Source organism: Carcharodon carcharias, chromosome 11 (genome assembly GCF_017639515.1).
Source record: "Carcharodon carcharias isolate sCarCar2 chromosome 11, sCarCar2.pri, whole genome shotgun sequence".
Lineage (NCBI taxonomy): Eukaryota > Metazoa > Chordata > Chondrichthyes > Lamniformes > Lamnidae > Carcharodon > Carcharodon carcharias.
Window position 1 is genome coordinate 74,835,729 of NC_054477.1, and position 22,175 is coordinate 74,857,903.

General features: G+C 38.4%; 1 protein-coding gene across 12 annotated transcripts in view; it reads right to left on the minus strand.

The window, feature by feature from the left end:
- Nucleotides 1-22,175, minus strand: part of LOC121283948 (mitogen-activated protein kinase kinase kinase kinase 4) — a 355,829-nt gene that overhangs the window by 261,261 nt on the left and 72,393 nt on the right. For 3 of the 12 annotated variants that reach the window (XM_041198756.1, XM_041198751.1, XM_041198754.1), the window contains one exon: nt 14,857-14,902. The exons of the other annotated variants lie outside the window; for them this stretch is intronic. In XM_041198756.1, coding sequence (XP_041054690.1) covers nt 14,857-14,902 — 46 coding nt within the window. Of the gene's footprint in view, nt 1-14,856; nt 14,903-22,175 lie in introns of those variants that run through there. 12 annotated transcript variants of the gene reach the window in all.

The following is a 22,175-nucleotide window of genomic DNA, read 5'->3' on the forward strand; positions in this document are numbered from 1 at the left end:
CTCCCTTCCCTCTCTAAAGTTCTTGAATAAATCACTACTTGAGTATCCATTTCTCTCAAATCTCTATTCAAGTCCACCATGCAGTTTCAGCCTTGCTCAAAGTACCAAGACTGATAAAGTACCCCAAGTCACAAACAATATCTTCTGCTCCAGTGACAGTGCTGCATTATCCCTCTTTATCCTCCTCAATTCCTTTATGTTTGATATGGTGTACCATGCTATCCTCCCCTGTTATCCCTCTTCCACCATCTAGCTCCATAGTACTGGCAAATGGTCACAGGCCTGAATCACACTCTTTCTCTCTGCACAGATGTTGCATGACCTGCTGAATGTTTCCAGTACCATCTGCTTTTATTTCAGATTTCCAGTATCTTGCTTTTATCCATGTTACTGGCTTTACTTGGTTCAACCTCTATATGCAACATCTCTCCAGCAATGGCTTCTCTTTCCAGCCACATTATCACATCAAGTCCTCCAACTTGCACTCCTTGGCCCCTCTTCTTTTTCATCAACAAACTCCAATATGATCCATAGTCAGTGGGTCAAATTCAATCTGCAAGCAGTTGACACCCTGCTCTACTGTTCCAGCACTTCTTTCCATGTCTTAGCCTCCTCCTCCACATATTCCTATCCAATCAAATTGAGTGAACAACTTTCTGTAACATGTGGAAGAGTGACCCTTTCATTTACAGCCATAAATTCCCCTCCATGGCCAATGTTTTCACCTTCCCACTTGGTTACTTGAAGCCAGCTGTGCAAGATCCTGCTGCCCTGTTCAACCCACCACCAAGATTATTTATTTAGAGTTGCATACTGTTGTCTCCCTTTCCAACTCAGTCCTTTACTGCTGAAACTTTTACCCAACCTTTGATCCCCTTTATATCTGCCATACCTATCATAGCCACCCATTAAATGTACACTGATTCTTTGTTTCTTGAAATATTAAATGTAAAATCATAATTGAAATCATTTGGCCACCTTATCTCCACTGCACTGCTCAGATGCCTGGCTCACACATTTTGTACAATCCCCTGTGTCATGCTCAGTACAATCATGAGGATATTGGATATTGCAGACTGTAAGATCATACTTTGTGAAAATGGCTACAAAACCTGTTCAGATAGCTGCAACTTGTGTGACTATGAGCATTTAAACTGTGGACAGTATCAGATTCTGTGGCCAACATTTAGTCAAAGATAACCCTGAATAAGGGTGCTTCATAGCCACTGTTAAATTTAAACATCTTGCTGTTTAAGGATAAAACAGTGTTTGAGGAATATGGATCAGCAGGCTGATCCGAGTGACATATTTGAACAAATCTGAGCTCAGGTTGAGGCAGGAACAAGAATGAATGACCACTGTCAACTGCCATTGTATCGTGGTGAGCTGGAGACCAGAAGTGTTGACCTGCAGTCATGTGATTGAAACTAACTTTCAGGACCACAGTATGATACAACCTGAACAAAGCAAATCTGGTAGGGTAAAAACATCTGCAACACTAGAAACATCTGACAACTGAACCATCATAACTCAAAGTCTTCTATACTTGTTCCAGTTTCCAGGTCCACTTGAGAACCAATCTCCTGGCTATTTGGCTACAGGAGGCTTTGCAGCTTCATGAGAATCCTTTGTTTCTAAAAGATTTTCATTCCAACTAAAGTATTAATTCAGCTTACACAACATCAGGCCTGCATCAACATAAAGACTGAGTTATAAATTCAATTTTTATAATTACAGCCTTCACTTCATCTGTATCTAATCTTTGTGATTAGTGGGAGTGTGATAAGTATTTGGGACTGTGTTTCAAACATCTGGGGCAAGTGTGTGATAATAAATAACCTCCTTTATATTTAAAATCACCAAAAAACCTGCTGATTTAATTGATTTTATGTTAAGAAAAATCACTGAGGCTAAGGAAATACACACAATCATCCTGATTTTGGACTGGAAGGGGGGTCACACAAGTTCTGTCTATTTCACCCTCCCTCACTATTTAATCATCGGTTACAGAACCTTCAGTCACCTTGGTCTTCCTTCTGGAATCCCTAACAAAGGTTTAACACCTATTTCTCATTACAGTTTCAAAAGCCTTCTTGAATCATGCTTATTGAGCAAGATTTCGACCACCGCTTCTAATTTCTATCTCCATGTCTCAGCATCAATTTCCCTACTTGCATCCATTTACAGAACAGCTGAGGACTTTTTCTCCCATGTCAATAGTGCTAAATACAAGTTTGCGTTGCAGCATTATGGGCCAATAAAATGTAGAGACTTCTCCTTCAAAATATGTGGTATAATAAAACCACTGATAACGTCAGAGTCCAAGTCAAATACTATTTATATAAATAAGCTTTTTCAGTGTTAGTGGATATCTTACACACTTTGGCTCTCTTCAATATTCCTGCACCTCGGTCAAAACATCTCAGTCAACAGCCATTTCAATGTGTACAATCTCAGAATTCATCAAGAAAATTATAGCCATAGCAATTGGCAAGCATTTTTTGATTTGATTATCATGTAAAGTGTAGTGCATTTTTAAAACAGTTTTGAACTGTAATAGACCTTACTGTCAACTCTCAGCTTAGCCCCTAAACTAAAGATGAAGCAACAATTATAGATCTATGGAAAAATACTTGTTGCTATAAATCCCATAGAAAAAGTATCAGAGAGGTATGTAAACTTTTGAGTATTGAATGCTTTAATTTAAATTTAAAAATTAAAATAAACTCAAGGGTCCCTTCAACTCATCATTGTAAGATTCAGCCTCCTAGATCATGTGCTCTGTAAACTGTTTCCTGCCCTCTCCTCCAAGGCCCTCCTTAAAATCCAGTTCTTGATTCTAGTAATTCCTATGGCTCAGTGTCTATTATTTTAATTGTACCTCTGTGAATTGCTTTGGGATGTTCCCTAAAATAAAAGGTTTCTGTGGCTGTTGTTGAAATGTGCATCAATCTAACCCTTACAAGAATTGTGAAACAAGTATTTTTGTTATACTTTTTCAGTTGTCTCGAGAAGTATGAAGTAAAAAATAAATTAAAGAAAATCAGAGGTTAATTTTCTGTACAAGAAATTAATTTTTCAATATGGTATGTTTGTTCTGATAAACCATCAGTAGAACTTGAAACTGAAAACCCTAGCAACATCAACCCAGAATACTAGGATCAGGCAGCTGCTTCAAACTCTGATTTCTATTCAAAGGCTTTTAACAATGATCTAAACCCTGCAAAATGATGCAAGATGAGCTCATTGGACACTAAAACTCCATCTGTAGTCAACAATCTGTATTAATGACAGCAAATCCATTAGATTGCCCTACGGGTGATCATACTGATAGAATCTAACTGACTCAGTGAGATACTATACTGTTTTAAGTGAATGAATGGCAAAAAATAGATATATCTGGTTGATTACCTTGCACTCAAAATTAATCATTCTTGAAATCAACACCATATGAAAATTTAGCTGCAGTCACTTAAAGTTGGCTTGGAAAGTGACAGTACACTGTTTAGCTACAAGTACCAAAGAAATTGAAAGCTCTCCCAAAGGTCAGTTAGCAAAAGCAGCACATAGCTGAACTGCAGAGACAAGGTTCTGCAATTAATTCTTGGTCTGTGACAGCTACATTACCATTAGTTAAAACTAGCTTCAGTGCCTCTTTGTTAGGGACAGGGGAAATTATAGTTCTTCTGATTGTCATCCAGAGACTGTTGGAAAGTGCATGCGTGCGAATTTGGAAATGAGGACAATGATACCCGATGATCAAACTGCCTCATAACACTCAATATCAGGGCTCACAATTGAAAGACACTTGGGCGAGTTTCATCTCTGTAACAAAAAACAGATTAGAAAAGAAAATGCGCCAAAAATTAAAATAATGAAAGCTTGTCTGCAGAACATCAGTGTTACTTGCACTGCCATTGCCCTCAGTGTTAAACCAACACAGATATTTAGCATAGTAGGTAGTAAAATATTCCAAATACCAACTTTTCACTCAAGAACCAGAGCACAGCTGCATAAACAATAGGTAAATGAAAGCATCCTTTCCTTTCACCTCGTCCCTAATATTAAAGTGATTTGGTTATCTCTGACCCAGTTCTAAATACAACAATCCAGAACTTAAACCTTCCAATAATTTGTGAAGGATGCCCAACTGATTTCAAGTCACATTATAGGTAATGTGATATTTAGTTTGGTATAGTTAAGCAGAACAGCGTAGTGCAATTGCAAGAGTACAACACCGTGTCAATACTTTCAAAATTCATCACTTTAATCTGAGGTAACATACTTGGAGAAATTGTACATTAACAGAATTTGTACCAATTTTCACTAAAGATTTCACAGATTTTTCCAGGTTGATGGATCAATCGTTACCCAACTCTGGCATGAACAAAAATGGGCCTGATGGTACAATGTTTCAAATTAGTAATTTCATCATTCAGGTTATCGAAATGCACGTGCATTCTGAAAGGAAAGTAATTTCATGCAAGTTCTTTAAATACTTAGGAGAATTTGAGAGATAGTAGACATGAGATACTACTTAAACTGTGTGTCACCTGAGGTGCTGAAAAGAAAATGAAGATGACATTCAAATAAGGCATTCTGATAAAATGTAATAAGACTGCACACTTACCAGGCAACATACTGATTATTGGTCACACAATTATCAGCCTGAAGAATACCACTGATCAACAAGCTATCAGAAAACTCAATTTATAATGAAAATGGAATGAGAAAAGAATGAAAATGTTGAAAGGAACTTTTATACTGTGGAACAATAGGACCTGAAGCAAAATAGAATGTGCCTGAACAATGACAACAATTTATAAAATTGATACACTGCATATAACAATTGTAGAATACCACTCATATCACATACAGAAAAAATAAATTTTGACATAAATTAAGGCTTTGGAAAAAATTTCCAACAGTCAACATTTTGGGCATCAGTCTATTTAAAAATACAATAAATGTACTTTACTGCTAAAGTAGTCCCAGTACTGAGACCATGGAAGCATTTTTTTTAAAACTCATTTATGGGATGTGGGCATTGCTAGCTAGGCCAACATTTATTACCCATCCCTAATTGCCCTCGAGATGGTGGTGGTGAACTGATTTCTTGAATTGCTGCAGTCCACGTGGTGTAGGTACACCCACAGTGCTGTTTGGAAGGGAGTTCCAGGATTTTAATCCAATGACAGTGAAGGAACAGCGATACATTTCCAAGTCATGATGGTAAGTGGCTTGGATCTTTCTCAGTCCATTTTGGACTTTCACTTGGAACTGGTGTACTTGGCTAGTTCCCCAGGCAGCAGCAGGCGCATAGTGGTCTGGATCTCCCGGGAGCTGATGGTGCTGCACTTGTTGTAATGGGCCAGGCGGGAAGCCTTATCCGCGGTGCGCTCGAAAATATCAATCACGAACAAGTTCATGATGCTTATGGCCTTGGAGGAGATGCTGGTGTTGGGGTGAACCTGCTTCATCACTTTGTAGATGTAGATGGAGTAACTCTCCTTCCTCGACCTTCTTTCTGCCCTTTGCTGACGGTTTGCTCACTGCTTTCTTGGCTCCCTTCTTAGCAACTGCTTTCTTCTCTTCAGCCATCTTCAATCTCAATTTCAGACACAGGGGAGCCTCCAGGTGGTGTTCCCATTTATCTGCTGCTCTTGTCCTTCTGGATGGTGGTAGCTGTGGGTTTGGAAGGTGCAGCCTAAGGAGCCTTGGTGAGTATCTGCAATGCAACTTGTAGATGGTACACGCCGCTGCCACTGTTTGTCAGGGTGGTGGGAGTGAATGTTTGTGGAAGGGTTGCCAATCAAGCGAGCTTTGTCCTGGATGGTGTGAAGCTTCTTGAATGTTGTTGGAGCTGCACTCATCCAGGCAAGTGGAGAGTATTCCATCACACTCCTGACTTGTGTCTTGAAAATGTGGACAGGCTTTGGGAAGTCAGGAGATGAGTAACTCTCCACAAGATCCCTAATCTCTGACCTGCTCTTGTAGCCACAGTATTTATATGGCTAGTTCAGTTCAGTTTCTGGTCAATAGTAACTCCCAGAAAATTGATATAACACTGAAAAATACTTCCACCCTTTTATACCAATATTAACAATAAAAATCAATTTTTACTGTTTTCCTGCAAATTTGCTATGTTTGTTAAGCTCTTATTTTTCCTCCGATTTCCTCCCCATTTTTGAATCAGAATTACCGAATGGTTACAGCACAGGAGGGGGCCTTTCTGTTTGTGCTGGCTCTGTGAAGGAGCAATTCACTGAGTGCCATTCAATGCCCTTCTTGTAGCCCTGCACATTTTTTCTTTTCAGATAATAATCCAATTCCTTTTTAAATGCCTTGACTGAACCTGCTTCCACCAAACTTTCAGGGAGCGTATTCCAGATCCTCACCACTCATTTCACAAGAGAATTTTTCATGTCGCCATTACTTCCTTTGCTAATTACTGTAAATCTGTGCTCTCTGGTTCTCAATCGTTCCACCCATTGGAAGGGTTTCTCCATACCTACTCTGTCCAGAACCCTCAATTTTAAATTCTTCGATCAAATCTCCTCTGACCATCACTTTTTTTAAGGAGAACAGCCTCAACTGCTCCAATCTATCTACGCAACTGAAGTTCTTCATCTCTGGAACCATTTCCGTGAACCCTTTCTACACCCTCTTCACTGTCTTCACATCCTTCCTAAAGCATGATGCCCAGAAATGGATGCAATTCTCCAGTTGAGGCCGAACCAGTGCATTATAGAAGTTTAACATGACTTCTTTGCTTTGGTACGCTATGCCCCCATTGATAAAGTCTAGGGTGCTGTATGCTTTATTAATTACTCTCGACTTTTCCTACCACCTCATTTATGCACATATACATCCGAGTCCCTCTGCTCCTTACACCCCCTTCAAAATTGTACTCTTTATTTGATATTGTTTCTCCACTTTCTTTCTACCAAAATGATTCATTTCATACTTCTCTGCATTGAATTTCAGTTGCCACTTGTCCAATAAAAAAAAACTTAAAAATACAAAGACCTTCTCAAAAGTTGTTAGATATTCCATAGCCACTTCATGCTTCAGCAAGATAGTAACCATTGTTTCTAAATTTAAACTTCTGCACAAGAGTCCTGTCTGGGAAAAGGAAATCTATTGACAGGATATCTGAGTTATGAAATTTCCATTTATAATAGTTAAATGACAGGGCAGGAGAGATACAGACAAAGCCACAGAACAGGAGAAGCAAGACTGTGCGTCTCACCGGTTGCGAAGGCAACTGCAGCGGCAAGGTGATCCCAATCACCGTGGTTCCACACCACCAAAATTTGACTACCAACCCGTCAAGCTTGTGTGGACAATGATGGCATTTCTCAGCTAATAATAGTTCAATAGTATTATGTTGTCATATTTCCCACTCTTCAATCCTCTGGCACCTCCCCCATATCTAGTGAAGATTGGAAAATTGTGGCGAGCCCTTTCGCTATCTCCAGCCCCACTTCCTTTAGCAGCCTGGCAGCCATTCAGATCAGGCAACCTAGCTATTCAAAGGATAGTCAGTTTTTCCAGTACAATCTCCCTATCAATTTTCACCCCTTCTAAAATCTCAACCATCTCCGCTTCTGCCAATATTTTGTTGGCATCCTCTTCCTGTATTTATTATTCAGTGGTACATCCTACTTTCCTAGCCATTTTATTTACTTTAGACTATAGCTTAGCCATTGCAATGTAAGTAAGCCTAGGCCTATAAGCGGTATCCGAAAACCAAAATTCTCTGAAATCCGAAACGCAAATCAGCGCGGAGGGATTCGGATAAAGGATACTCGACCTGTATAAGTAAAACTGTACTACTGGTCCACAGAAGCATAGAATCCTTTCAAAAAGTGATTTTCTAGATTGATCTTGAAGCATTCCTAGCAGTATCAATAGTAAATAGATAGCATCAATGGCACTAGACGCCCTTTTTTGAGAGTACAAGCTGCTCACATTGTCTAGTGATGTCATTTTATAAATTCTGGTCCAAACAGATGTTCCTGAGACTTCAGGGAAGGTCTGCTGCCAAAATTGACTCTACTTGTAGCTATTAAGTAACTGCACACACACAAGCTTGCGTATACAATTATTTTTCAATTGCTGACCTGCAGTGGAAGTCAGAATCCAGAGCAGCCAGAAACGTAGCATACTGCAGAACAATTCTGATTAATCTTGCAGTTACTGCAAAATATATTACAAGACAGCAAGTGCAATTTTAACCAGAAAGTGGTTCATTGATCTTCTACATAATTATTTTAATGTTCTATTATTAAAATAGTTGGGCGGCATTCACCCAATGTGCCAATACTAAAAAAACTAGACATTCACTCCTTGTTAATTAAAATATGAATATCTGCTGCACCATCCCAGAACAATGCTTCTTGGCCTTAGTTTCTAATGTGAAATATATTTAACGTAATTTAAAGCCTTAAACGGCACTGGTGTCCATCAAGAAAGGGTTTACACCTAAAATTTCAACTTGGCTCTATTCTTTTTCTGGTGTGAAGAGATCTTTTTCCCAGCAATTTTTCTGTTTTGATTTAATGATCAACAGCTTATATCGACAAGTTACTTCAAGAGACATGACAGACAAGTAACTTTTAAAGCAGTGCATTCCCCACAAGTGAACTGATTTTCTTTAGTTCCTCTCTCCATTGTTACTCTTGCAAGACCAAGAATTAGCCAGGAGGAAGAAGCTGGAACCAACCAGGCTATTTTAGACCCAGTGATGTGTAAAATGACAGGATTAGTGATCTCATAGTGTATGAGCCCTTAGGGAAGAGTGATCTTAACATGATACTCTGAAACTGAATGAGAAAGTTGAGAAACCTGGATCTGAAACTAGTTTCTTACTTTTGTAATTGCCTGAAAGTTTACGAAGACAGAGTTGGCCAAAGTGGACTGGGAATATAGGTTAAAAGATAAGACGGCAAATAAGCAGTGGCAGACATTTGAGAAGACGTTACAATTCTCGACAAAGATATATTCCATTGGGAAACACTCCATGAGCAGGATACACCATCTGTGACTTTAGTTAAGGATAGTATCAAATTGAAAAAATGGACATAGAATGCTGCAAGTGGTAGCCCAGAAGATTATGGAAATTTTAGAAACGAGCAAAGGATAACTCAAAAACAATGAAGAGGGAGAGATTAGAGTTCAAGAGTAAACTAGCAAGAAATATAAAAACTAACATCAAGAGCTTCAGCAAGTACATAAAAAAGAAGAAAGTAGCTGAAGTAAACATTAGTCCCGTAGGTATTTTTTTAAAAATTCATTCACGGGATATGGGCTTCGCTAGCTGGGCCAGCATTTATTGCCTATCCCTAGTTGCCCTCGAGAAGGTAGTGGTGCAGGATGAGCCTGGGGAATTCATAATGAGAAACAAGGGAATGGCAAAGGCTTTCAACAAGTATTTTGTATCTGTCTTCATAATAGAAGACACTAAAAGCATCCCAAGAATAGTAGAAAATCAAGGGGGGAGGGAGGGACTCAAATAATTACTATCACTGATCTTCCTAAATTCCCAGGATTTTGGAAAGGCCTCAGCAAATTGGAAAACCGCAAATGTAATTCCCCTATTTAAGAGAAGAGGGAAGCAGAAAGCAGGAAACTATAGACCAGTTAGTCTAACATCTGTTGTTGGGAAAATGCTGGAAACCATTATTAAGGAAGCAGTAGCAGGATATTTAGAATATAAAACCACACACACAGTTTTGGTCTCCTTATTTAAATGAGGGATATTTTTGCACTGCAGGCAGCAAGAGAAGATTCACTAAGTTCATTCAAGGGATGAAGGTGTTGTCTTATGAGGAAAGATTGATCAATTTGGGTCTATACTCACTGTCATTTAGAAGAATGAGAGGTGATCTTATAGAAACATGCAAGACTCTGAGGGAGCTTGAAGGGTAAATGCTGGGATGATATTTCTCTTCGTGGGGAATCTAGAACTGGGGACGCAGTTTCAGAATAAGTGATCTCCCATTTAAAATGGAGATGGAGAGGAATTTCTTCTCTCAGGAGGTTATTTATCTGGAATTCACAGCCCAAGAGAGCAGTGTAGGCTGAGTCACTGAATATATTCAGGGAGAAGTCAGACAGGCTTTTGATCTACGAGGAAGTCAAGAGTTATGCAGGCCAGAAAGGAAAGTGGAGTTGAGGCCACAATCAGATCAGCCACGGTCTTATTGAATGGCAAAACAGGTTCATGGGGCCAGGTGGTCTTCTCCTGCTCCTATACTAAATCTCCGTTTTCAGTCGACACATTTAGCATCATTTCGCTTTAGAGTTGTAGATACAGTAGCGTTGGTATGTACATTTACAGCGCGGGGGCAGGCCAGAGAGCTAGGACATGGGGGGCACGGAGAGAGGGAGGGAGGCACGATCAGAGAAAGAGACACAGTCAGTGGGGGAGAAGCAGCCCGACATAATGCAAGTACTGTTTTTAGATTGGCTGAAATAGAAAGATCTGATTTACTAAAGTTGTTTCAATTAGTCACACTTTTCAGGAATGCAACTATAACTTTTAGTGAGAACATAATTATTTATATTAGCTAAGTTACTTATGTTATATAATTTCAGTTTAATAGTTCAGCAAACTTCAGCATATTTTCTTAATTACTCTTAAGACCTGAACCTTTATATACCTGAATTAGACGCGTAAAGAGCTGATCATTGAGTAGAAATTCCCTTCAATAGTGAGGGAAAAGATTGTGGAGCAGGAATAAGATGCAAGTCAGAATACAGTGCATCACATATCTTTTTGCCACAAGACCCAACACTTCAATTTTCAAATTGATATACCCAATGTTCAAATCTCAGAGCATGTTACATGAAAACTGCCGTGTTGGACCTCTTACTGAGTTATGACAAGATAAAATCAATATTGTTAGCATTTTTCCCCAGTTATAATGTAATATTTGGACCTTTCATTAGGTAGAAGTATATACTTTCTATCATAATGGATGTGTGTAATCTGAAGTTGGCCTTTATTCTTTCACATACAGTTATGTCAAGATCCCTACTGTTCTCAGCAAATTTTATTGCTTCATTGAAGCTTGTGAAAACCCAAGTTGTCAGATACACAGCAAATTCCCATACTTATTAAAAAAATGTCAGGTTCTCAGATATAACCAAAGTGCACAAATTCCCAATACACACCAACTGAACTGTACATAAATGGGCCCAGTTTCAGTCAAATCTTTCATCTGGTAGGCAGGGCTCAGATTTTCTGAATGACACAAGTTAGCAGAATAGGGGATGCTGTTAGATTATGAACAATATAAGCAAGAAATTGACTCACATTCAACACGGTATTTTATTTTACCTATTTGAATAACAAACTGTAATCAGGTGGGAATTCCCACTATTATGGTGGGCATTCGTGTTCCATATTTAACATGGGGAAAAAATGATGGGAAAAAAATGTTGCACTATCTTTTGAGAAAATAGTTCAAATGCCAAGTCAGCAAGATGTCCCCTCAATTGCTAAGATCAGTACCTTACTGCGTCATTCAGTCCAGTGGGCCCTCAGTTCATCTGGCTGGAGCTGAATTTAATGTGATTTCAGCCAGGGTGGAATCATGAGCATTTTAACTGACCTCAGCAGCCCTAGACTGGGCAAAGATTTGGGGTGGGGCAAGAGCTGGTTTAGTAATATCCACAAGATTTCTTGCTCCTCTTGCAAAGGTGACCATTTGATAGTACAGAGATTTCATCAATATTCCACACAAGACAAAGCTCAATTTCAGCTAATTAAACCTTATGGACACGAAGGCAGGAAATAATTATTAACTCTCCAATTAAAACCATGCCAAAAACATAAAACCATCGATTTTAAAAAAGTCACAATCCTCCAGGAGCCTCAAGCAAAATATTAGTTTAACACAGAAAGTTTTATTGCACAATTATATTTCAGACCTTAAGGGGTCTCTGATCCTAGTGCTTTAGCAACTACCTCTATTACACTCAATGACATTAATTACAGATTCCACATGAAAATTGTGTAAAGTTGAAAGGTTCCAATTATTTAGTTGGTGGGGATATTTTCCTAATGGTTGAGAATTTTTTTGAGACACTAACTAGCAAATGTAGCACTAACTAGCAATAAATTTGCCAACTGTGACTAAATGCATTCCTGGAGGTTTCATCACATGACTTGCCCTCATCCTCCAGCCATTAGTTAGCCAACACATCCAAATATGTGACGTACTGCTTTCCCACACCAATGGAAAGCAAAAAGACTAACTACCCAATTGGATGATGCAACCAAACAACCATTCGCTGGCTCATGCCTCAAGGCAATGCCTAGGCCAACCAGGGTCAAGCTACCTGGTTTAAATTTCAAACAATGCTTGGCAGTTAACTGTCAGTCACCATAAATGGTGCATTCTCCATGGCAACGCCACCTGCCAATCAATCAGCACTCTCTTCACACAGCATAAATTGATGTTTTCCCCCTCTTATATTAGTATTCTTGCGAGTGTCCTGACGATTGCATGAGGAAAAGCTTAGACATCTCTTTTTTTCAGCAATACTCAAACGTAATTTAGTTTGGAGCACCACAGAACACCACACAAAAAAAAACCTGAGTTGCACCTTGGCTAAATATCCCCTCCCCTTCAACTGAAAAATTGATGTGTCATGCTGCCTAATAAAGATGCCAGGTGGAGGCCACAAGAGGGCTGACGAGGGGGATGCTGAGAGAACATTCAAGGCAAGTTGTTGCTGAGTTCCCATCAATTACCGAATGGAAAACTTAAAACTGAAAGCTCTCAGTTATATGAAGTGCTTGATTCGACAGAGCATGGATAGAAAATGCTGAGACACAAGCCAGATTTCATATTCTCAACAAAAATATTTTACTCGAACAGGAAAATCACCAACAAAATAGTCTTAAATGGACTGCAATATTATAAGTCAATGCCACAAACTTTGGATCAAATTGATGTCTGATATATTATAGACAGCCAGTGTTAAACAGGGTATTTCCTTTTGCGTGCTAAGTTAATGCTTAATAGAAATGTGGGTTCACATAAAATTTAAGGCTTAAGTCAATAAACTTCTGCTCAAGAGAAAACCATTGACGAAGTCACCTCACCATAACTTAACTTTTAATAAAGCAGAAGTTGCTTGACCAAATGGTAAGAAAAGGTACGCAATCTTAAGAGAAAATTTATACTTTAAATATATCCCAGAAATACCCAACAGTGAACCCTACATTCAAAGTTTGGATGATATTTGGAGACTATCCAATTGTCATCTTAGTTGGTGAAAACGCAAGTATTTAATTGGTGAGAAAGCAAAATTTTTTTTTAAACAGAATTCATCGCATGAGAAATTTGATCAAGATTTATTTAGTCAATTTTTATTCTAAAATATGAAATCAGTCTGAAATTTTACAATTTTGTATCCCAGATTAACAAATATGGCTACGAACAAAAAAACTTATCTTAAAAAGTAGACCTTTCTAATAATTATTTATTTTATAGCTCCTCACAATAGGTCTGGACTACACCAGCGGAGAATATTAGAATCCTAGATCATAGTTCAATATATGTTTCATATGCAAGTGCTTCTATCTCAGCAAGGCTACTGCACATGTGACTGAGGACAACTAAAAATATAAGTTCCTGGGATAAGAATACTCTTTTCTTCTTGCAAAGATTAGTTTTGGCTCAGTGATAGCACTCTTGCCAGAAGATAGTAAGTTTAAGTCCCACTGCAAAAACTTGAGCACACACATGTGAAATGTCAGTCTAGATTAAGTACAGTATGGAAAGAGTGCTGCATTGTCACAGCTGCTGTATTTCAGATGAGACACTAAATCAAGGTCTCATCTGTCCTCTCAAGTGGGTGCATGCAAAAAGCAAGGGAGCTGTCCTATTATCCTGACCAACAATTGTGCTTCGATAAATAACACTTCCTTTACTTCTATGCCATTAATATATAATTTTTTTCTTTGCTTTGACCACACCATGACCACATCTCTACAAGGAAACTTTGACTGTGCTTTACCATCTCCAGTTAATCAGCTACATCAATAAAGGAAACAAATACGAAGCTTCATCTGTTGGTACATACAGGTTGTGCTAGCAGACCACCATCATTGTGGAAAAATAATAGCTATATCCTCTCTCCTATAGTAGGGAAAGTATTTAATCAAACTAGAAAGGAAAATAATAGAAAATAAAATGGGATTGGAAATAGGTTTATTTTCAATTATTGTAGAAAAAATAAATTTGAATTAAATCAGTAAGAGAAGATTTGCAGGTATAATTCTTCTCCAGCAGAGTTCGTAATCTTGGTTAGAACTTTAGAAGCAGGCAGCGCGAGAAGAACTAAAAGCATGAAGCTGAATACCTCTTACTAACCACTTGATGTTAACAGGGGCCTGTCCCTTTCTCTTATCTCTTGATTGCACATAACATGAGGACTTGTTTTCAAAAAATGGGAAGAAACTACTTTCAAAATAGAAAAAAGTTACACCATGCACAAGGGTATAGGGTTTACAGGATCCATTAATCATCCCCCTCAGAAAAATGTCAGTTAAAATTGTGCTCTTCCCATAAACATCAAGGATTGGCAATTTGTAATAATGTAAGAATGCACTAACAAAGAGACAATGAACATTGTTTTGATGCTGTCTTGGCACCCATTTTCATATGCGTCAGCAGGATATGCTGGTTAATATCAGCAAACATAGTGCAACAGGCTTTCCTGAGGAAATGCCACAGGGATGGAGTCATGCTTTATCACTTCAATGAAGAAAGGAGACTAAAAAGTGAAAGAGACGCCAGCCTTTTATGCCAAGAAAGAGAGCGCTGTATTACTAACCATTCCAATTGTAACACTGTATTGGTCATTGTTCAAAGGAGTGTGCCTATAAATAAGGGAAGGGGAGAAGACAAAAGAGAGAAAAGCCCATGAATGCAGAAAATTCAGCATGCAAGATTAAACATTTCAGTCATGCTCACAGTAGGCAAAAACAAATTTCAACAATGAAAATTACAACATTCAGAACAGCTGATTTGCAACCCCAATCCACCTTAATTCATCAATTTTAGCCAAATCTACCTCAAACATGCAATTTAATTTATAATATCTTAGTAATATGCTAACTCATGGACACATGGACGGGTCAACCACAGCTCAGTTAGTAGCACTCTTGCCCGAGTCTGAAAGTCATTCGCTCAAATCCCATGCTAGAGATTGAGCACAGAAATCTAGGCTGACATGCAAGTGCAATAATGAGGGTGTGGCACCATCAGAGGTGCTGCCTGCTCCCTTGTGTGGACAAGATGGATCACATGGCACTATTTCAAAGAACAAGGAGTCATTAATCTTCAGTGCCCTGGCCAATATATATTCCCAAATCAAAATAATTAAACAGAGATTTTCTGGTCATTAGAACATTGTTGTTGGTAGGAGCTAGCTGTGTGCAAATTGGCTGCTGTGTTTCCTACATTACAACAGTGACCACGCTTCAAAACTTGGTTGTAAAGCATTTAGGATACTGTGAGATTGTGAAATAATCTATATAAATCCAAATCTTTCTTTCTTTTGTTCATTTCATTCTGAAAGGAGCTTCTGTTGCCTTTCTTAAGCTGACAGCTCCTTGCAAGCTTGTGGATGAAACAGATTTTTTTAAATTGAGAAACCAAGGTGACAAGCTAAGGTCAATAATACAGGGTCTTAAGTTGAAGATTGGAGAGCAAAGCTGATATAAAAATAAGTTAGAAATCAGTGATTAGGTGACACCAAACTTGCATTTTAAAAACCTGAAGAACATAAAAGGAGGAAAAATAAAAGAATGTCAGAGAGATAATGAATTTCAGTAATAAGGCCCTGAAAAATAATTAGTCACATTAGGAGAATGTGGGGTCAAGTCTCGATTTCAGAATCAAAATCCAGAATTTCAAAACCATGTTGTTGTCATCAAGGTCCATAACCTTAAACAGTTTTCATTATGGGTAGTAGCCTCACCCCCATTCCCTCCACTCTGCTCTTAACAGGCTCATCAATCAAACAAAACTCCTGCCCTCAGTAACTCTCATATCAGTAGTTCATGTTGTTTCTCTCTCATAAGCCTACTAAAGCAGTCTTTTTGACATGTATTCGCTCTCCCCACTGCAGATTTCATTCTTTTCCTGCTCAGTCACCAACTTTTTAAACCTGTGAAATGCTCAGAAATTATTTTATTTCATTAAAAACATGCATTTATGTAGCACCTTGAACATAATCAAACACCCCAAAATGAATGTAATAAGACAAAAATTTGATACTGAGCCACATAAGGAGATATTAGGACAGATGCATGGCCAGAAGCTTAGTCAAAGAGATAGATTTCAAGACGCACTGTAAAAGGAAGAAAAAGAGGTAGAGAGGCAGGGAAGTTTAGACAAGAAATTCCAGAGCTTAGGGCACAGGCAGTTGAGGGTAAAGCTACCAATGATGGAGCAATTAAGATCAGGGATGTTCAAGCAGAATTAAATGAGCATAGACATCTTAGGTCATTGTGAACAGATTAGAGAATGGGAAGGAGAAGGACATGAAACAATTTTAAAACATGGATGAGAATTTTAAAAACATGGCAAGGCTTCAGTTTAAAATCTTATCCGAAAGTTAGTACCTCTGACAATGCAGTACTGCCTCAGTACTTATTGAAGTGCAACCTAACCCTCGAATGGGTAGAGTCTTTAAAAAAAGCAGTTAAATAGAACGTTTGGACGTACAAGATCATGACACATTGACAACAAAGATGTTAAGATGAAAATGACTTGAAGACAGGCAGACCAGACACAGGAGAGGAGCAGACAACAGTTCCCATACCTCCTTTAGGGCTAATAACCAGATTAAATGTAAATCAGTCAACTTCCTCTGCTGTTGATCAGGTTGAACAGACCAAACTGCAAACTTTGCTTCTGAGCAATTGCAACCTTGTCAAGAGCAAGCCCAAATTACATCCTCTCCCAAGCCAACATGCCCAGCATCAAGACGCTAATCACTCAAAACCATTTTTGCTCAACAGGACACGTTATTCATATGCCTGAACCAGACTCACAAAGCAACAGTTCCACTCGGAATTCTGTCACAACAGGAGACTCCCAGGACAACAATGGAAATGCTTTGGAGGATGCCCTGAAAACATCCTTGAAGAGCTCAAACATACCTGTCAATTCATGGGAGGCCCTGGCTTTTGACCAAGCAAAATGGAGAAGGTTCAGTCAGGAAGGCACTGAACACATCAAGAGACTGCACCAGGAACATGCAGAGGTGAAATCGAGGCATTCGAGAGAGCACACAATCCTCCGAACAACTATCTACTCAATCTGTTAGCCACAACCTACCCCACGTAGCAGTCTGCAGATAGCTAATAAACCCAGTGCACAATCTCAGAACTCATCAAACCAGAGTGGAAGAAATTCTCAACCCTGAGCATCTGCCTGAGGAGGGGGAGATAGGGGAAACACAATTATAAGGGTCTCTTTTCTGGATCTTCACACTCTTGTCGGATAGAAGTGAAGACCTTGGGTGGTATGCTGTAATTCAGGCTTGCTCTTGACACTTATTCATGCTTACTGTGGAAGGGAGCAGTTCTCCTTTGAGCAGAAATTTATGCAACGTTTGCAAGCTAGTTTTTTTATCACTGGTATTATGTGGGAGATGTAACAGAGTACCCATTATAAATTCCTGATCAAGAGATGAAAAAATATATTTCAAGCTCTACTATAATAGTTTTTAAAAATTGTTTATTACAAGAGAGAAATATGTACCAGTAGCATGTTAAATAGTATGGAAAATAGCAATACTAGTCCTAGCATCTTTATCTTGATAACAGGCAAAACTAAACACTATTGAAGATTCTTATAGGCCTTCCCTTAAGTTTTTGATTCCAAATGTTTTGAAGGGCTTTTTAATGCAAGTACAGCACACATCTTAATGCTAATGGGGCTGTCTTGCCGCAATGAGCTACAAAGAAACAGCTAATGCAAAGCCATTGTGCCAAAAGTAGCCTTCATTGTCACAAATGTTAATTTTAAGGTTTCCACAGGTTTCCTCTCTATAGCCAGCTGTTATATATGCTGGCTCTCTATCTTCCCTACAGTGGTAAACTGCATGTGTTATCTGAAGAATTGATTGAACTATTGCCACTCTGGCTGGGATCTGACTGCAAGTAGTTCTTATAAACAATGGCAGGTGATCCTTTGAACGTATATAAAGCCAACTGAAATGTCTTCCACCCAAGCATTTCACAGCAACCAGTTTATATAATTCATTAATATATACTCCCAACAGAGTTATATTAATTTTGGCCGTAGGTTCTCAGAAAAAAATTAAAATTCAATAAAATATAGCCAATCACCCTGGCCTTTCTATAATGTAAATGGGAAAGGTAAAATGCAGAATTTTTTAGAATTGGGAATCCATTTTTTTTTAAGTTCTAATAAATCAATTTTCACCTCGATTAGATCATGCATCTTCCATTCAACTGAAGGTACCAAGGCCTGGTGAACTGTCAATGTCAATTGGTTCCTCTCTTCTATTTGGCTATCAAATGGGAAACCTCATGCACTAAGAGTTATGTCTTTGAGATACCACAAACTTATGAAAGCCTTTCTAAGGCCTTAAGCTTACCTTGACTGTTAGGCTATTATCTGTACTTAACACCAAATGCTGCCAGAAATTCTCCAATTTAGAAGTGTAGGGCCAACAACTTCAATCTTTAAGCATCTGGCAGAATAAAAGGTCACTTTTCTAACAGTCAAAAACAACAGAACACCCTAATGCCAGAAATGTTATTAAAATTTGCTGGAGCATTGCATTGAAACAGCAAATTACTACTCATGAACAGAGAACACAGACCGTAATTGTAGTACAGTTAGAGAGCAAAGTGAAACAAATGAAGGTAAATGTAAGTTGCAAGTTCAATATGCATGCAATTAGTAGAAATAAAAACTATAAAGAGACCAGGACGATTCCTTTTTACATGTCAATATTTATAGAAAGCACAAAAACAGTGACTGGTTAAACTCAAACATTTCTCTCAAATAGGAAGGGGTGTCTCAAAATGTAACCTGGCATTTGGTGAACACTTATTATTTACTGATAGAGAAACATTCTTGAAAAGCACTGCCTCAAATATACTTTACCTCCAACATTTTCTAAGGTGGCTGCCCAGTTAAACTTACCTCTTCATGGTAAAATGCCAAACATAGCTGTCAAACAAATAAGTTGCGGTCTAACTTTAGCTTGCTGGCTGACACTTTTGTTCTCAAAACTGTGCTAAATTCCCTAAATATCACACCAGTTACACTTCATCTGAGAAGGGGGAAAAAATTGCAACAAAAATCAGTTGTGAAGAAAAAATCTTTTATGTGTCAACATTACGTTTTAATCACCATTCTAACTCCTAAATCTTTCCAAACATGATTGAACTTTATTCAGCTTTTTTTTACAACAAATGAAACAAGTTCTTAGAAATTAATGTAGTGGTGACATTTTCTACATGTTTTGGTAAACATTTTGTAAAAGAAATATCTTGCCAGCTTAGATTTTAATGGTAGGTGTTTTAAATCCTTTTGTTTTTAAAAAAAGACTAGAGCTTCTCATCTTTGGACTTATTGTTAAAATAAGGCAGTCACAGAATTGGAGCTATACACTCCTAGCTATTTCAAACTGAACATCATTTTCTTGGGAGCGTGCAACACCAAAGGTAAATTTTATTAAACTTGCAGTGAACAAAAAAAATCAATATACAATATTTGTTCCTGGCTCTCCTGTTTATGAATCAACTGGCATATTTTTTATTTCAATTAATGAATAAAGTATAAGGGAGAAGGGAATTGAGGGTTACACTGATAGATGAAGGAAGATAGGTGGAAACTCAACATGCCAGCATTTATGCTCCACTCAAGGTTGGGCCAAATGGCTCGTTTCTGTGCTGCATACTCTATGTTAAGTATTGAGGTGTGGAGTCATCTTTTACTAACATACCAACACCAAGCAAAGTCCCAAAAGTCTAATCTATTAAACTCAATTTAGACGTGCAAACGATACCTACACTGTTACAAATATATTTGAGAGTCCTGTAATGGTGTACGGTGTGAAAAAATTGATTCTATGCAAGCAGTCCATAATGACAAGACTGTATCACAAAATTGCAGTGGATGTACAATTCAGTATTTTTTGGAAGAGGTTTAATCTGAAAAGTGTTATTTAAAAACTAACTGATCAGACAAAAAAGTTAAACAGTCTTCCTGTAACTGCTCCCTCCTACACTATAATGGTGTGTGTCAGCTTTTGACCGTCTCTTCCGCTGAATGCTCTCATTATCTGTTTATTTCTGATTCATCCCCCTTATGACCAAGCTTATTCTTGTTAGCAGAATTGAAACCTTTGCTTTTTAAAGGACAACAGTCAGTACAATAACCTTGACGACACAGAAACCACACATTATATGGCAAGAGAATTCACATCTAAAAATGTTTAGAAATAGACCCTAATTGTCATACAGTTAGAAGACAAAGTGAAAGCATTTTTACGACAATGCCAGGTATAATAAAATGGTATATAATGAAACCAATTTGTGGAGCTAATTTACATTGGAGCAAGAAATAAAGATACTCTTATTGAAATTATCTTTATTAAGCTTTTTGGTTAGGAGATTCTTCCAGGTTTCACATGTCCCAACCAGACTGCTTCCTTAGGGTCAAGTCACAAGGCTGATTATTAGCATGAGATAAGGAGACTGGGAAAATTAAAGCTTTTCAACACTGAAGCAAAATAAACAGAAGTAATAACAAAATATTTAATTTGAAATAATTTTATACAGAGGGTTAAATTTATGCTTCACGTGGGAGCTGAATTTCTAGGCCCAATGAAGGCAAGCATGAAGGTAGTGGCGCACGTGTGTCGTGCAGTCGACATACCAGTTTCCTGGCACCAATGTGCCCAGGCCATTTTGCTGGAGGCATGATGGGGGTGGGTGGTGGGTGGGGTGTGTTTTGGGGCAAGGGCAGGGGCGGGGGGGGGGTGCAGCATGCAGGGTCTAGTGGCTAGTCGACAATTCAATTTTTTAAAAAGCCTACTGAGGCTGATTGCCAGAAGCTGACGTATTTTCCAATTGGCCTCCAGGTCCCTGGGAGGCGGCAGGGAACAGGGTAGCTGCCCCTCCACAATGGCAAGGGTTTTTTTTTTAAATGTTAAAATTAAGGTGGAGAGAGGATGCTTCCATCATGTGGAGTCTTCTCTCCCACTTTGCTGAAAAGGCAGCCTGTTGCTTCTCCTGAGTTGGAGGGCTTCTTATTGTCTCTCCAGCTGAGAGAGCTCAATTACTGACTATTAAATTGCCAATTCAGAAACAGAATCACAGCCAGGTTTCTGATCCCCATCTGCTGCAAGCTTCTGATCCCCACATGGCTCTGGCGGAAGGGTCCCAAAGTTCATGGAGAAGGATAAAAGCAAAAAACTGCAGATGCTGGAAATCCAAAACAAACGTAAAAATACCTGGAAAAAGTCAGCAGATTTGGCAGCATGTGCAGAGAGGAACACAGTTAACGTTTCGGGTCCGTATGACTCTTCAACAGATAATATCAAGGGAATGAGGAGCAATGTTTTACATTTTGAACCAAAACCCATTAGCTTTTCAAATATCATACTTATGATCTAGTTTCAGTTTATAGGTACTAGTTCGACTCAATTAGAAAAACTCAAGAGTGAAAGAATTTCAATTTAATGCCCCACTTTAGGACCCAAGCACAAACTAGATTGATACTTCAGTGCAGAACTGAAGTGTTGCATCATCAGAGGTGCCATCTTTTACAGCAGACAATAACCAATCTGCCACCTCAAGAGATAAAGAATTCCAATGGTAACTTTTAAAGAGCAAAGAATTTTTCCTGGTCCTTCCCAACAGCTCATCCTTATCCAAGGGACCTTGCTTGCTGTGTGCAAAATGGTTGCTGTATTTGTCTACATAACAGTGGCTGCTTTTCAGAATTAATTTTTTGCCTGTGAAGTTTTAAGATGTTCTAAGGATATGATAAAGCTATATGCAAATGCAAGTTTTTTGTGCTTGCTTGTGAAAAGACTTCAAATTTAAACTTTCTGTTGCAAAGTATTTGATAAAGTTCTTATTGATGAGCATTTTTGAC